The sequence below is a fragment of the Macaca thibetana genome, chromosome 11, assembly GCF_024542745.1.
Source record: "Macaca thibetana thibetana isolate TM-01 chromosome 11, ASM2454274v1, whole genome shotgun sequence".
Classification (NCBI taxonomy): Eukaryota; Metazoa; Chordata; class Mammalia; order Primates; family Cercopithecidae; genus Macaca; species Macaca thibetana.
Window position 1 is genome coordinate 126,797,993 of NC_065588.1, and position 14,568 is coordinate 126,812,560.

General features: G+C 55.0%; 1 protein-coding gene across 14 annotated transcripts in view; it reads right to left on the reverse strand.

The window, feature by feature from the left end:
- Positions 1 to 14,568, reverse strand: part of RIMBP2 (RIMS binding protein 2) — a 329,378-nt gene that overhangs the window by 42,932 nt on the left and 271,878 nt on the right. For all 14 annotated transcript variants that reach the window (XM_050747669.1, XM_050747677.1, XM_050747675.1 and 11 more), the window contains 4 exons: positions 11,591 to 11,736; positions 10,317 to 10,393; positions 4,992 to 5,101; positions 1,693 to 2,505 (listed from right to left, as the gene is read on the reverse strand). In XM_050747669.1, coding sequence (XP_050603626.1) covers positions 1,693 to 2,505; positions 4,992 to 5,101; positions 10,317 to 10,393; positions 11,591 to 11,736 — 1,146 coding nt within the window. The remainder of the gene's footprint in view (positions 1 to 1,692; positions 2,506 to 4,991; positions 5,102 to 10,316; positions 10,394 to 11,590; positions 11,737 to 14,568) is intronic.

A 14,568-nucleotide genomic window follows, 5' to 3' on the forward strand; every position in this document is an offset into this window, starting at 1 on the left:
ACCACCGTCCCTGGGCATGGCTAACCCTGGCCGTATCTGCACCACCGTCCCCGGGCATGGCTAACCCTGGCCGTACCCAAGACCATGGGGGATGGTACATGGGGTGTGGTTGGACACGAATTCTGAGAAATGCTGACCTATGTGTGATTGTCCCAACTACACCCTCTTCCTCCAACACAGACATGTCCCTCCAGTTTACATCCCACTCTGAGACCTTGTTCCCAGTCACTGGGGTGAGCCTGGGGACCCACCTCTGTGCTAAGGGCTCCTCCTCTACCTGACTCTCTCCATCTCAAAGTCAGTTCCAGGGCAGCCTTTCCTGAAGGCCCCAGGAGATGTGCCCTTTACCTCCTGACTCCCCATGGAGTGCCCGTGTCTGGTGTTTCTCTTTCTTCACCCCCAGCACTCATCAGAATTCATCACAGGAGGCATCTGTGAAGAGCAGGTGGCCTCATTATCCCGGCATTCTTGATCAACTCCGGGCAGTTGGGGAGGAAATAAAATGTCGCGTGTAACACAGATGAACTGACCCTGCCTACGTTAGCTGCTACCTGGACATGCCATCCCCCTCAGGCAGCGTATGTCCCCCCGGACGTGCCGTTCCCCTCAGGCAGCGTCTGTCCCACCGACCCCTGACACCACTGCTCTGTCAGGCTCTAGTTAACCAAAGGTTTCATGAATACCAGAGCGGGCAGTGGAGGCTTCCGGAGGTGGGGATGCCGCTGCCCAGTAACTCAGCAGCACTGGGACCCTGGCGAGTCGGAGAGCGAGACGACGAAGGAGGTGTCCACACTCACCCCACCTCCCTACCATCTCCCCAGGAAAGGAAGGGGGCACATCACACTCCCCGTTTGAGCGGAGGAAGCAGAAAAGGACCCTGGAGTTTACATCGCGGAGAAAATACCTTCTGTGATGAAACGTGTCTCTTTTATACAAGCCATGTAGGTGTCGTGTGCATCATATGCATGCTTAGTGGCGCCCACCTGTAATCCCAACACTTTGAGAGGCTGAGGCGGGCAGATCACAAGGTCAGGAGTTTGAGACCAGCCTGACCAACATGGTGAAACCCCATCTCTACTAAAAGTACAAAAATTAGCCAAGTGCGGTGGCAGGTGCCTATAATCCCAGCTACTCAGGAGGCTGAGGCAGGAGAATCGCTTGAAATCAGGAGGTTGCAGTGAACCGAGATTGCACCACTGCACTCCAGCCTGGGTGACAGAGCAAGACTCCATCTCAAAATAATAATAATAATAATAATAATATATTTATAATAATAATAATTGTTATTATTTACAAGGACGAGAAAGAAGGAATGATTCCAAGAGGCGTGTAGGCACTTCCAGCCACTATCCCACTCAATGAGTATGTGTCCGGGGGTGCATGTGACACAGAAGATGCAACCATGTTCCCCGGGGGGACTCACTTCCCTTCTGTCTTTTGTAGGATGAGTCTCTTGCTGATGCAAGTACTCAAAGAAAAACTGCCAACATGGTCCCCAACATGCTCCAAGAACTCCTGCGCGCGTGCACGCACACACGTCCTGTGCTTCACGGGTGACCTAAGGGATTTTCCAGGGTCATGTTGTCAGGATGGGGATTGCGGCTTCTGCCTGCCCCACCTTCTTTCCCCACGAACAGGGTGACAACCTGGTGTTCTCGCCCTGGGGGACCCATGGAAGGACACAGGGCTCACCTGCAGGCAACGTGGAGAACTCCACAAAGGCCTCCTTCTTCTCCCTTTGCTCCAGCGGGAGCTGCCACGGCATCTGGTGGGGTTTGGCCAGAACCTTCACCTTATAGGCCATGTTGGGCCTGAGATTGAAGAACTGGTACTTGTACCTGGCGGCCTTGACGATGTCGAACTCCTCCTCGTTGAGGAAGATGACGTGGCTGTAGTTGCTGTTGGTGGGCAGCCAGGAGAGCTGGGCGGAGATCTGCGTGATGTTGTCCACCCGCAGGTGGGAGGGGGCCACCACCACGTCCTTGCCCACCAGCAGCGTGCACTGCAGCGCGTCCGAGCTGCCCCTGCTGGTGACACACTGCACGGAGATGCGGTAGGTGCAGGCTGCCATGTTGAGCTTCTCAATGAGGGCTTTAGTTCTGCTCCCCAGGGAGAGGTTCATGCGCGTCTCCTTGTCCACCAGGACGTTGTAGCTGCTCACGGTTCCCCATCCTGGCGGCACCGCCGGGGGCTCCCAGCCCACAATAACACTTTTGGCGAGTTGTTTGATAAGGGTGATTTTTCTAGGGTAAGGCACGATGTCTTCTCCGATGTCGTCGATGTTCACGTCCAGGGTCCCAGCACTGTTGTCGGTGATGCCCGCGTCCATATGGGTTGGGGAGTGGAGGTCCAGGATGTGCTCTCCCTCCAGGCCGATGCCGGAATGGTTGATGAAGTTCTGATCCTGCTCGTTCCCCAGCGTGCTTGCCAGCCGCGACTCGTTGTCCTGCACAAAGTCCACGAAGTTGGAGGGCACCAGACCCCTCTGGCCATCGAGGAGCTCTCCTGTTGGGTACAAGGACAGAGTTATCGCTCAGCCAACACAGCAGGGGCCCCGAGACCCCCAGCGTACTCCCACCTCCCCCACCAGGACCATAAGGCAGAGCAACAGGGTTGCCCTAGGGCTCCTCCACTGTTCCCAGGAGTCCATGCTGGGGCCAGCTCCACACCCACCATCTAAAGAGCCAGCTCCTCCAGCCCCATGGCCCAGTCTTCTTTTCTCCATATTTATCGCAACCTGAAACCGTCATGTTTGTGTGTCCATGCACCTACACTGACTACCCCCTCCTAACACGAACAACACTCGGGGACAGCAGGGATCTCACGACGACTGAATGCCCAGCCCTAGAGTGACAGCTCGCTCACAACAGTGCACAGGAAAGATCTGTTAGAAGGACAAGTCAGTCAACTCAGTGGCTTTTGGAGATTAAGAAAATAAACATCTTACTATGATTTTTGAGTATAAGAATTAAAAGGTGATTTCCTGTCCCCCTTGAAAAGCACTGGGCACATCTTAACGATTCCACAACGTGTCCAATTTGATGTGAAACAAAACTATCAATTGGGTGTCAGAACCACAAGTTGAGTTGCAAAAAAAATGTCCGAGTAGCTCTTGTGGCTAAGAGTGGATGTAGTGGGGACCGCCGTATTTTGTGAAACTCTATGTGCTTTCTTCATTAGTAGGGCTCATGAGGCTGCTAACAGCAGATGGCCAGAAAATGGAGAAGCGTTCAGAGCTTCAAAGATGAAGCAATTTGGATAATCTCCCAGCACAGACCCAGAATGGACCGTTTCCCCCAATTCATCATGAGGCATCCACAGACCCACAGAGAGAGGCTGGGAAATGCCAAGCATTGAATTCTGCACCCGAAAGACCCTGTGCCTCAGGGGAGCATGTGATGTGTTGTGAGCCAGGCGAAGACATGTCAACCATTTCATTAGCCCTGGATTCTAAAAAAATAAATAAGAAGGACTTGGATTCAGTTCCAAACCTCCACCTAGGGTGTGGGTCTGCAAGAGTCAATCCTTTGCACTGAGGATACACTATTTAAAACTCCTTAGTTTGGAGGAGATGGTGGTGATGACGACGATGGTGGTGGTGATGAGATGGTGATGGTGATTATGAGGATGGTTATAATGGTGGTGGTGATAGTGATAGCCACTATTTATTGAACAATCACTGTGTGCTAAGCTCTGTCCTAAGACCTTCATATCTATTACCTCATTTATCCTCACAGACCCTCTATGAGGTGGGTACTATTACTATCTCCATTCTACAGCAGAGAAAGCTGAGGCACAGCCAGGTGAAGGAAGTTTCCTGCTGTCACACGGACAATGGAGTCCTGAGTTTTGATCCCTGCCTGCAAAGAGGCTCCTGGAAAGCTTCTGTGGACTCAATGCGTGGCGAGAAAGTTCCAGAGATTTCAACACAGGTTCTCTGGCAGCTGTCTTGGGCACATATCTCTGTGCTTATGTGAAAATCAGTGGTGATAATGTGGACTTATGGGAAGAATTCAAATTGCTTTGCTACTAGCTGTGGTGAGAGTTCTTGGCTGGACCATCCAGAGCCAAGAAGAGCTGCTGGTGAGCGAGTGGTGAGCGAGGCAGCTCGCCTGCTGGGCTCCCGCTCACGGACGCCTCGAGAGGCGACACGACCTTACCCCAGTTAAACACCCAGGAAAAGCACCCAGGGCTTCCATCGGCTCTGAGAAAACAGCATGAGGTCACGAAAGAGAAACTAGCTCAGCACGAAAGATTCCGTCTGCTCAGGGGGAAGAGGAAGAAACCAAGACCACGCTATTTGTCCAGGGCAGTTGAAATGTATAGGGAATTAGGGAATCAAACCCTTTAGAACATTGATTTATGAACTGCTGGTGCTGTTACATGTTTATTCTCAAGCTAAAAAGGCAACGAAAAGTGGCGCACTTCAGATGGAGGATTTACATTCCCTGATTTCAAATTTGGAGAGGAGACCTCGAGGGAATGAGCAGGGATGACCTGGGGTCACCCCCTAAGTTGACAACAGTGCCTCAACGTCAAGGAGATGGATGGCCTTCCACAGGTGCCAAGGGCTACCTTCCCATGAGATCACCTGCAGCAGAATGAGGCTCTGCCAGGAGGATGCCTCTGGGAGACCCCAAGGGAGCTGGGCTGAAAGACAAGAGCAGGACAGACCCTTCTGGAAGCAGAGGGTCCATCAGCCCCGTGCATCTGGGAACAGCTGCCAAAAGCTCTGCAGAGATGAGCAGAAAACATCTACCATGTGTCAGAGGTCAGCCTGGAGCTGAACACTGGAAACCGCACTCAGGTTTCTTTCCAGTCATCAAAGAGGGGAAACCTGGTAACTATGGAGTGGGGAAGGGTCAGAGCGGAGGGCTGGGCAGCCGGGAGTACGGTGGGAGCCCTGCCCGTCTATCAGGGCCCTGGATGAAGTGGTTTGCGGGGTGGACCAGCCCAGCCTACGTCCGTCACAGCCATGTTCCAACAGAGACCTTCGTAGAACCCGTCCTCATCCATGTCTCCATAGACGTAGAGGTATTTTCCTGCCGTGAGGGGCAGCTCGGCTTCGGGGTTCTCGTTCGGTCCATCGAAGGGGTTGTAGCTGCGGGGAAAACACAGTCACTTCGTTAGAGGCTCTGGAGGACACAGCCCACACCCCTGCCCCCGCAGAACGCCGGGCGGGCACACGGCTTCTCTCCCACTCCTAGGGAATTACAAACCCCCATGATCGTTCGGGGCTGAGGAGTTCTCTGTACAGTGGAAATCCAGGCCACTGCCGGCTCACACACACAGATTTAATGTAAAAATGCAATTCTGAAACAAAGTTATATGCTCAGAACTCTTTGCATTAGATAACAGGTTTATCATTCTGACATTTTGTTCACGTAACTATACGTCTCCCAATTGACAAGCAAATGTGAAGAAAATTAACCCTATAATCTTTCAATAATATAATTTAGTGAAAACAGAATCATATACACTATTTAGCAACCTGCTTATTTTCACCTTAAAGATAGCAATCTGTACTTCCACCTCATGAAATACTATTTTTATCATATCCTTTTAAATGGGTGTAGAGTATTCCACTGAACATATTAACATATTTAACCAGTTTCCTAATGTTGGGCATTGAGGTTTCTTCTTACTTTTGGCTAATATAGTGTTGCATTATGTATTCTTATAAACATATTTTTGCACACTTCCACAATTTCTTCCTAATGATAAATCCTAGGAAATATATTTGTTTGGTCAAAGGCACCTACATTTTTAAGGTCTTGGGTGTGGATAGTCAAAATGCTCAGAAAAACAGGTGCACGATTTTACCCTCCCCCACCCCACCCCCAGGAATATGAGAGTATCCATATTCTCCAGTCCTCAGCGTATTGAGATTAATAATTTTCAAAGCCGTGTCCAACTTGGAAAATCAAACACATGAAACAAATTCAGATGAATTGAGGATTTTCTAAATAAAAGGTGAATTAACTAAAAATAACAGTGAGTAACTCATTAAAAATGAAAATAACATTAGAGTTGGAGAAGATAGCCAGGCACTGTGATATTATAATTATGATATAAAAATGATAGGCATCAGTGGCACAACGCTGAGAGGCTATTGCACGCAGACACACAGGGCCACAGTCGGCGGGGCCAGGATGAAGACCCAGGCCCACCCCTCACTCCCTCAGTCCCATCTTTGCTGTGTGTGGAGCAGGTCCAGGCGCAGCCATTCACAGAACCCTCAATGCCAGCACAGGGGCAGCGCCGGCTGGTGTCCTCTGAGCCTGGCACATGCTGAGGTGGCTTCCCAGCCAAGCAGAGGCCTGGCGCACCACAGACGCCTTCCTTTCCGATCATGAGCCTGGTCCAGCGAGGCTACCACATGCGACCTATGATGGCCAACCTCGTGGGTGCGCCTGCGTGTGGACCCTGGAGGCCACCCAACCTCGTGGGTGCTCAGGCAGATGCTGCCACGAACTGCATGGATGCAGCCATGGGACACGTCGGGAATGGGGACTCGATTGAGACGGAGGTAGATCAGGGGTCACTCAGCACCGGAGACGGGGGAAGAGGGACGGGTGATCACAGACGGAAATGGGTCCTTGGGAGCAACGGGAGCCTCCCACATGTGACCGTGGCATCTGCAAGCACAGCAGTGGCCCTGGGCAGCACACTGCAAATGGGAGAACTGTGTGGTGAGGACCATCTCACCATACAGCTGACGAAAGGAAGGATGGTGATGAACGTGTCAGCCTCACCCTGGACCTCGGGTGGGAAGGCCCCAGGAGCCCTCAGCAAGGCATTCCTCGTGGCGGAGACTGCGCCAGATGGAAGGGAGGAGATGTGGACACCGAGGCAGCCCCTGCATGGAAGGCGGGCAGAGGCCGCTCGGCACCCAGAGTGAGCACCCAGGAGGCTTTCGGTTTGCAGAAACGTCTAAGCAGGTGGCTGAATAATGGCTGCAAGAGGAGACACTGATTAGACCCAGGGTGGAAAACACAACCCCCCCTCCCACCTACATCTACCTGCAAAGCTACCTCTCAGGGGCTCTGAGGACATCCGGAAATCTCAGAACCTACATCTACCGGCAACGCCACCTCTCAGAGGCTCTGAGGACATCCGGAAATCTCAGAACCTACATCTACCGGCAACGCCACCTCTCAGGGGCTCTGAGGACATCCAGAGAACTCAGAACCTACATCTACCTGTGAAGCCACCTCTCAGGGGCTCTGAGGACATTCAGAGAACTCAGTACCTACATCTACCTGTGAAGCCACTGCTCAGGGACTCTGAGGACATCCAGAGAACTCAGAACCTACATTTACCAGCAAAGCCACCTCTCAGGGGCTCTGAGGACATCCAGAGAACTCAGTACCTACATCTACCTGTGAAGCCACCTCTCAGGGACTCTGAGGACATCCAGAGAACTCAGAACCTACATTTACCAGCAAAGCCACCTCTCAGGGGCTCTGAGGACATCCAGAGAACTCAGTACCTACATCTACCTGTGAAGCCACCTCTCAGGGACTCTGAGGACATCCAGAGAACTCAGAACCTACATTTACCAGCAAAGCCACCTCTCAGGGGCTCTGAGGACATCCAGAGAACTCAGTACCTACATCTACCTGTGAAGCCACCTCTCAGGGGCTCTGAGGACATCCAGAGAACTCAGTACCTACATCTACCTGCGAAGCCACCTCTCAGGGACTCTGAGGACATCCAGAGAACTCAGAACCTACATCTACCTGTGAAGCCACCTCTCAGCGGCTCTGAGGGCTTTCAGAAAACTCAGAAACAGCTCTCTCGGGGACCCGCCACTACATGCCCCTCACAATTTGACTTGGTTTGGTTTCAGGGTGGTTGGACAGGAAAAAAAAAGGCATAAATCCATCACCAGTAAAACGTGAATGCCACTGAAAGAGTGAGATAAGGAGAATGGGCGTGGGCCATGGCTGGTGATGGCCGCGGGAGAGGCAGATGGGCAGGCTCGTCGCGTCCCCGCTCCTGGGGCCGTACCAGCCGTGGGTCAGTCCTCGGGGGACATTAGCTCTAGGGCAGCTCCCCCAGAATAAGCCGTGCCCTCTCCACAGAAGTGGCAGGAACACGAGCCCAGTGGCCCTCTGAGGTTGGCCATCACAGGTCACATGTGGTAGCCTCGCTGGACCAGGCTCATGATCGGAAAGGAAGGCGTCTGTGGTGCGCCAGGCCTCTGCTTGGCTGGAAAGCCACCTCAGCATGTGCCAGGCTCAGAGGACACCAGCCGGCGCTGCCCCTGTGCTGGCATTGAGGGTTCCGTGAATGGCTGCGCCTGGACCTGCTCCACACACAGCAAGGACGGGACTGAGGGAGCCAGGGGTGGGCCTGGGTCTTCATCCTGGCCCCGCCGACTGTGGCCCTGTGTGTCTGCGTGCAATAGCCTCTCAGCGCTGTGATGCTGTCCTCCAGCACCGTGATAAACGAGCGGATGGTGGGTCTGCCCCCACCCGGGTGCAACCAGCATTCGTGTCTGCCCGGGCCGGATTCAAACTGGGGAGCCCACAGCCCAGGGCAGCTACCCAGTGCTTCTGCTACCTGAACCTCGGAAATGGGTTTGCATCGGTGAAATTGGCACATTACCAACGAGCAGAACATGATCCACTGATCCTCTTAATGGTTGTTAGAAATAGCTCTCGCTGGAGAAAGCAACAGGTATTCGAGGTGTACCAATTGGCTTAAATCAAGAGTCACCCCCTTTGCACGAGCAGAGTTTAAGGATCTAGTGAGGGTGGGATCTACACTGAAGCTTGGTCCCTAAACAGATCACGGGGGACTCTGGCTGCCCGATGCCAGCTGAAGGGCAGGGATATCTGCCTCTGAAATACCGTCAGGTCAGCCTGAGGCCAAGCCCGCACTCAGAGCTGCTGGAGCATCTGTGAGACAAAAGGCTGGGTCTTCACGAGTGTGAGGAAATGGGGGCCAACTGCTGTGTCTTGGGCCTGCTGCCCCTGGCTGATGAATTCCCAAGTGTCCGCCTGCGGAGAGTTGGCTGCAGCTTGCTCTCCTTTCAATCAGGTAGTGCAGTCCTGGGGATCTCTCGTCCCCGCCCATGTCCACCCTGCGGAGGCTCCCGTGGAGGACCTGAGAGGTGTGCGGGACAAAACTGGCTCTCGTTCCTTCTCAGCGAGCACGAGCACTGAAGGCCCCTGCAAGGGAAGCCCACTCAGTGGCTGTTATCGCAGCGAGATGCAGCCTGCAGCACCCGGCAGAGGGTGAGGATGCGGGAGAGCAGGGTGCTGGACGCGTCCCCTCTCACTCTCGGGGGCGGGGACTGGGGCTCTTGACACGTCCCCTCTCACTCTCACTGGCGGGGACTGGGGCTCTGGACGCGTCCCCTCTCACTCTCACTGGCAGGGACTGGGGCTCTGGACACGTCCTCTCACTCTCGGGGGTGGGGACTGGGGCTCTGGACGCATCTCCTCTCACTCTCGGGGGTGGGGACTGGGGCTCTGGACACGTCCCCTCTCACTCTCGCGGGTGGGGACTGGGGCTCTGGACGCCTCCTCTCACTCTCGGGGGTGGGGACTGGGGCTCTGGACACGTCCCCTCTCACTCTCACTGGCGGGGACTGGGGCTCTGGACACGTACCCTCTCACTCTCACTGGCGGGGACTGGGGCTCTGGACTCGTCCCCTCTCACTCTCGCTGGCGGGGACTGGGGCTCTGGACTCGTCCCCTCTCGCTCTCGGGGGCGGGATGTCCCCTGGAAAGACACACTCATGGCCAAACCCCTGCACCTGTGAACGGGACCTTATCTGGAAATAGTCTTTGGGAATGTGATGGACTTGGGTCATACTGCAGTGGGGCAGACTCCAATCCAGGGACGGGCATCCTTAAAGGAAGTGGGGAGAACACACAGAAACAGGCACAGGGAGGCAGCCGGGCAGGATGGAGGCAGAGACTGGAGCTACACAGCTCCAAGCCAGGGCCACCTGGGCTCCCGGCAGCCAGAAGAAGCAAGGACCCCTCCTTGGAGCCCTCGGAGGGTGAGACCCCCCCCCGATACCCCCATCTCAGACTTCTGCCTCCAGAGTTGGGAGAGGAGAAACCTGTGGTTTCAGGCCACCAGGTTTGTGACCTGCTGTCATGGCAGCCCCGGGAGACTCGCGTGCCACCCAAACTCTCTCCACCGAACTCTGCTCAGCCTCCAGACCAGGCTGAAATCCCACCTTCTTCTCGTGCCTTGGGAGAAGGGAACCTCTCAGCCCCCCGAGTGTTCCCAGACCCAATATCTCATCTGCCCCACTCACAGGGGCTTGGTGGACACAGAGAGGCCGCGCTTACCTATAGCGGGCAACACAGAGGTGGACCTTCCCCGAGTATCTCTGCTTTGAGGTATTGGAATTCCGTTCATTCTCCATCTACGGAAAAGGCAATGGGTGTGCGGGTTATGGAAGCTGGAGGTGTCCCACTCCCTTCCCGCGGCAACGGGAAAGCCCCTCACAGCTTCCTGGGCCCCAGGAGAGACGGCCTGAGACTGTGGCACTCCCAGGAGGCACTGCCACCCGCACCCCCACATACAAGTCCGGACAGGAAGGTGGTCCCTCAGTGTGCACCCCTTATCACACAGGCCCCTTCTGTGTTTGTGGAGAACCCAGTCCCCAAACAGCAAGGTAAGGCTCGAAGGCAGGGCCTTCCCCCAACAGAATTCAGGGCGTGAGACACTCAGGGCGCCAGGCCCTGTGGGGTCCGTGGAAGACACAGAGCTGCATGCTGCTTTGGGCACTTGGCCCTCCAGGGGCTCAGTCTATGGAAGAGGCCCCCCACCACCCCACATGCCCAGTGCCTCAGGAGGACGACATGGGGAGGTGGTGGGAGCTGCCATGTCCCCCCAGCCCCCACCCTCTCTTCCTGTCTCGGGGTTTGTGGAGTGTGGGGGGCTCTACCCAGTGTCTCCTACAGCAATCCTGGGAGTCAGTGGGCGTGGCCTTTTCTCATAGGGGTGGGGGTGAAATTTCTCATAGGGGTGGGGGTGTGCAACCCCCAGTTATTCCACTCTCAGTCCCCCCAGCGCATTCCCCACACAAGCTGGAACAGTCTTTAAGCAGGAATTAGACCACATCACCCCCTGCCTTAACAGCTTTCAGTGGCTTCACCTCGGACTCAGACCAAAAGCCAAGCGCTGTCCTCTGCCCCGGCCTCAGCTGGTCCCTGCCCCGGCCCCCCTCCAGCCACACCAGCCCCTTCCCATCAATGCGACAGGATAGGACTAGCAGGGCCCGTCCCCGACCTCCACAGGCCCCTCCCGGCCAGCTCGGCATCAACGGCCTCGCTGTGTCATCCTCGCACCCTTCGACGGGATTTGCTTTTCTAAACGCTGCCTCGCCAGTGTTCTCTCTGCTCCGCCTTAGAATAGGGACCTCACCTGTGTTCACAGCGGGGCCCCTACATCCCAGCACATAGTCGGGCCAGGGAATTAACAGGGGCAAAGGGAAGAACCAACCAGAAGGAAGAGAGGGAGGAGGATGGGGAAGGAAACACGGGACAGACTGGCCAACATCCACACCAGACACACATGGCACAGGCAGGCCCGGCGGCCCCTGTGGGACGGGACTCACGTCTGACTCAGATCTGCATCTTGGGCTACCGGATCTCGACAGAAAGGTGGGCTTGGCGGACAGAGGCTCCGGACTGTCACCAGGCTGCGGAAGGGGCCGGATATATTCACCGATCGCAGAGCCGCCTCCAATAGCGCTCTCCTGACCTGGCCACGAACATTAAAACAAGTTGAAACAAATATACAAATAACATCGTAAAAGTGCGTTGGTCATGTGCCTACCCGGGGTACCTTTCCCCTCTTTGACAACAGTCGCTGCATTTCATTTTGGGGTCCACCCGTCTCCCGCTCACCATCTACGTAGGCTGGTGTGACCCCACCCTCAGCTCTGGGCCCGTCCAGCTGGCAGGTTCACCCTGGTGGTAATGCTTCTTTGGGAGCACAGGACGAGGACCGGCCCAGGCAGAGGGAACTAAAGGAGAGTTGATGGCAAAGAGGCTGCTCCTTTCCATGGCTTAAAATTGAGCGGCTGTGAAGCTCTGGGAAGCCGCCAACCTCCTGCACCTGCAAGAGGAGCGTTCCGTGAGGACGGCACCTGCTCACAGCGAGAACGAGGGAAAGTGGATCCTGGCGATGGGCTTGGAGCCCCTGGTTCAAGATGTGCCTGAAGCCGCATCCTGGCTCTTCACCTGCTCCAGGTGACAGACACACTCCTTTTCGCTCACATCAGTGTAGGCTGGCTTTGCTGTCACTTGTGAACCAGAGTCCTAACTGGCCAGAGAGGTGGGTTTGTGGCTAAAATATACTCTTGATGAGAGATTTGCAAGGACTGAAATAGTTCTCATTCCATCCTATCCTCCTGGGGTCTCAGGGGCTGCTGAGCCCTGTCCTGGTGGCCTGGAAAGGAGCATTGAGCACCGTGACGAACGCTGCCCTTTAACCAGGATCCAGGTGTGAAACACGATGCGGCTGCTTTCCTTCCCAAGCTCTCCGCTACTAGGAATGATGACGCCTCCTCCCTGGGGTCCCTGGTCCCTCTGTCGCTGTCTCATCCTAACAGTCACCTCACTGATGAATATGAATTGCTGAGTCCAAATCGGGAAGGATAAAATGATTTAAAAAGCCATCAGGAATGTTCCACTAACAGCTGCCCTAGGAGCTGCCCCTGGCAGGCCCCACAGCTCCAGGCTGCAGTGAACAGCAGGACAGCACCACCACGGCAGGGAATTGGAACTGGGGCAGCCCTGCCCCGCGGTCCCCTGTGAGAACATCCGATCCTGGAGGGCAGGACCTCGTTTTATTCACTGTAACATGGCTCGGCGTGCAGCAGGTGCAAAGTGAACACTGAACGAGTCAGCTCCCAGAAGCCTCGGAAACTCAGCCGAGAGAAGGGCCTGCTGCAGCTTCTCCAGTTCCGACTGGCATTGCTGCTTCTCCTCTGCTCCCAGCCACAAGAGTCACCTGGACCAGTGAAACTCGACGGGCGTGGCAGGCTCCACTTGTGGGCAAAAGCCACTTTTCCTCCCCACACAGTGGCCAGGGAACTTTCCAGAGAGGAAACGCTGTCCTCCGGCGTTCCGAGACTGGGGGGGTTTATGACTGCAGCAGAACTTATAGCCCTTCCTGCCTGACACCACAGCCACGGTGAACAGCAGGGGACAGCACAGCCGATGGAGGCGATGTGAACACAGCAGTCACCTTGTATTCACACTTAACTTACCCGAACCTAACTCTCTAGGGAAACATAATGTAATCCCCATGGAAGCTTCTACCTGCCGCTGTGCCTGAGAAGAGAGGGTGAGATTAGAAACAAAACATGCAGTGCCTTCAAGTGGGGCTGGCTCCCACCGGCCCCTGGAGATGTGAACACCACCCTCTCTCATGATGGGAATGCTTCAGAATATGTATGTTCTAGAAAAATATGGCTCAAAAAAATGTTGACTCAAAAAACCCAGCTCCCATACTGGAAGGAAAGCTGGCTGTGCTGAGGGGGGTGCAGGCGGGGATAGGAGAGGCCACGCCTCTCCCCAACGTGCTCCTTCCTAGGAGGTTGCCAGGGACAGTTTGGTCCGTGAGCAACGCCTGCCTCCCATACTGACTGCAGAGCCTCACTCTGTCAGAGGGGCCTCCCCATACAGGACGCGAGTCCCTTGGTGGCCGCCCCAGCCACAGGCCAGAGGAGCCCTGGGTGAAAGCATAGGTGAGTGACGGCACATCCGCCTGGGACCCCTTCTGCGTCTTGTGGCCAGCCCTGCACCTTCCACCACCCTCTGTCTCAGGTCCGTGTGGGAGGAAGATCTGCGGCAGATGAACAGGTAAAAAATACAGATACGAACACAATGGGATGTTATCCGGCCTCAGGAAAGAAGGACACCCAGCCCTTTATGACAACATGAGGGACCTGGAGGACTCTCTGCTACGTGGAATAACCCAGGCACAGAGAGACAAATGTGGCATGGACAGCCCCCACTTACATGTGAAACCTCAACAAGGCCAACTCGCAGAAGCAGAGATCAGAACAGTGGTTACCAGGGGCTGGGCCCGGGGCTGTTGGTTGAAGGGCACAAGATGAATACGCTCTGGGGATCTGCACAGAAACGTGAATGCAGCAAAAATGCTGGATTGTAGGCCAGGGCAGCGGCTCACACCTGTCATCCCAGCACTTTGGGAGGCCAAGGCAGGTGGATCACCTGAGGTCAGGTCACCATCCTGGCCAACATGGTGAAACCCTGTCTCTACTGAAAATACAAAACTTAGCCGGGTGTGGTGGTGGGTGCCTGTAATTCCAGCTACTTGGGAGGCTGAGGCAGGAGAATCGCTTGAACCTGGGAGCGGAGGTAGTGAGCTGAGATCACACCACTGCTCTCCAGCCCGGGCAACAGAGTGAGACTCCATTGCAAAAAAAAAAAAAAAATGCTGGATGATAGACTTGAAGTTTGCCAAGGAGGCAGATCTTAAGGGTTTTCACCATGAAAAGAAAAGGTAACCACGTGAGGACGTGGATAGGAGGTGGTATGTTAATTAGCCTGGCTGTGGTGA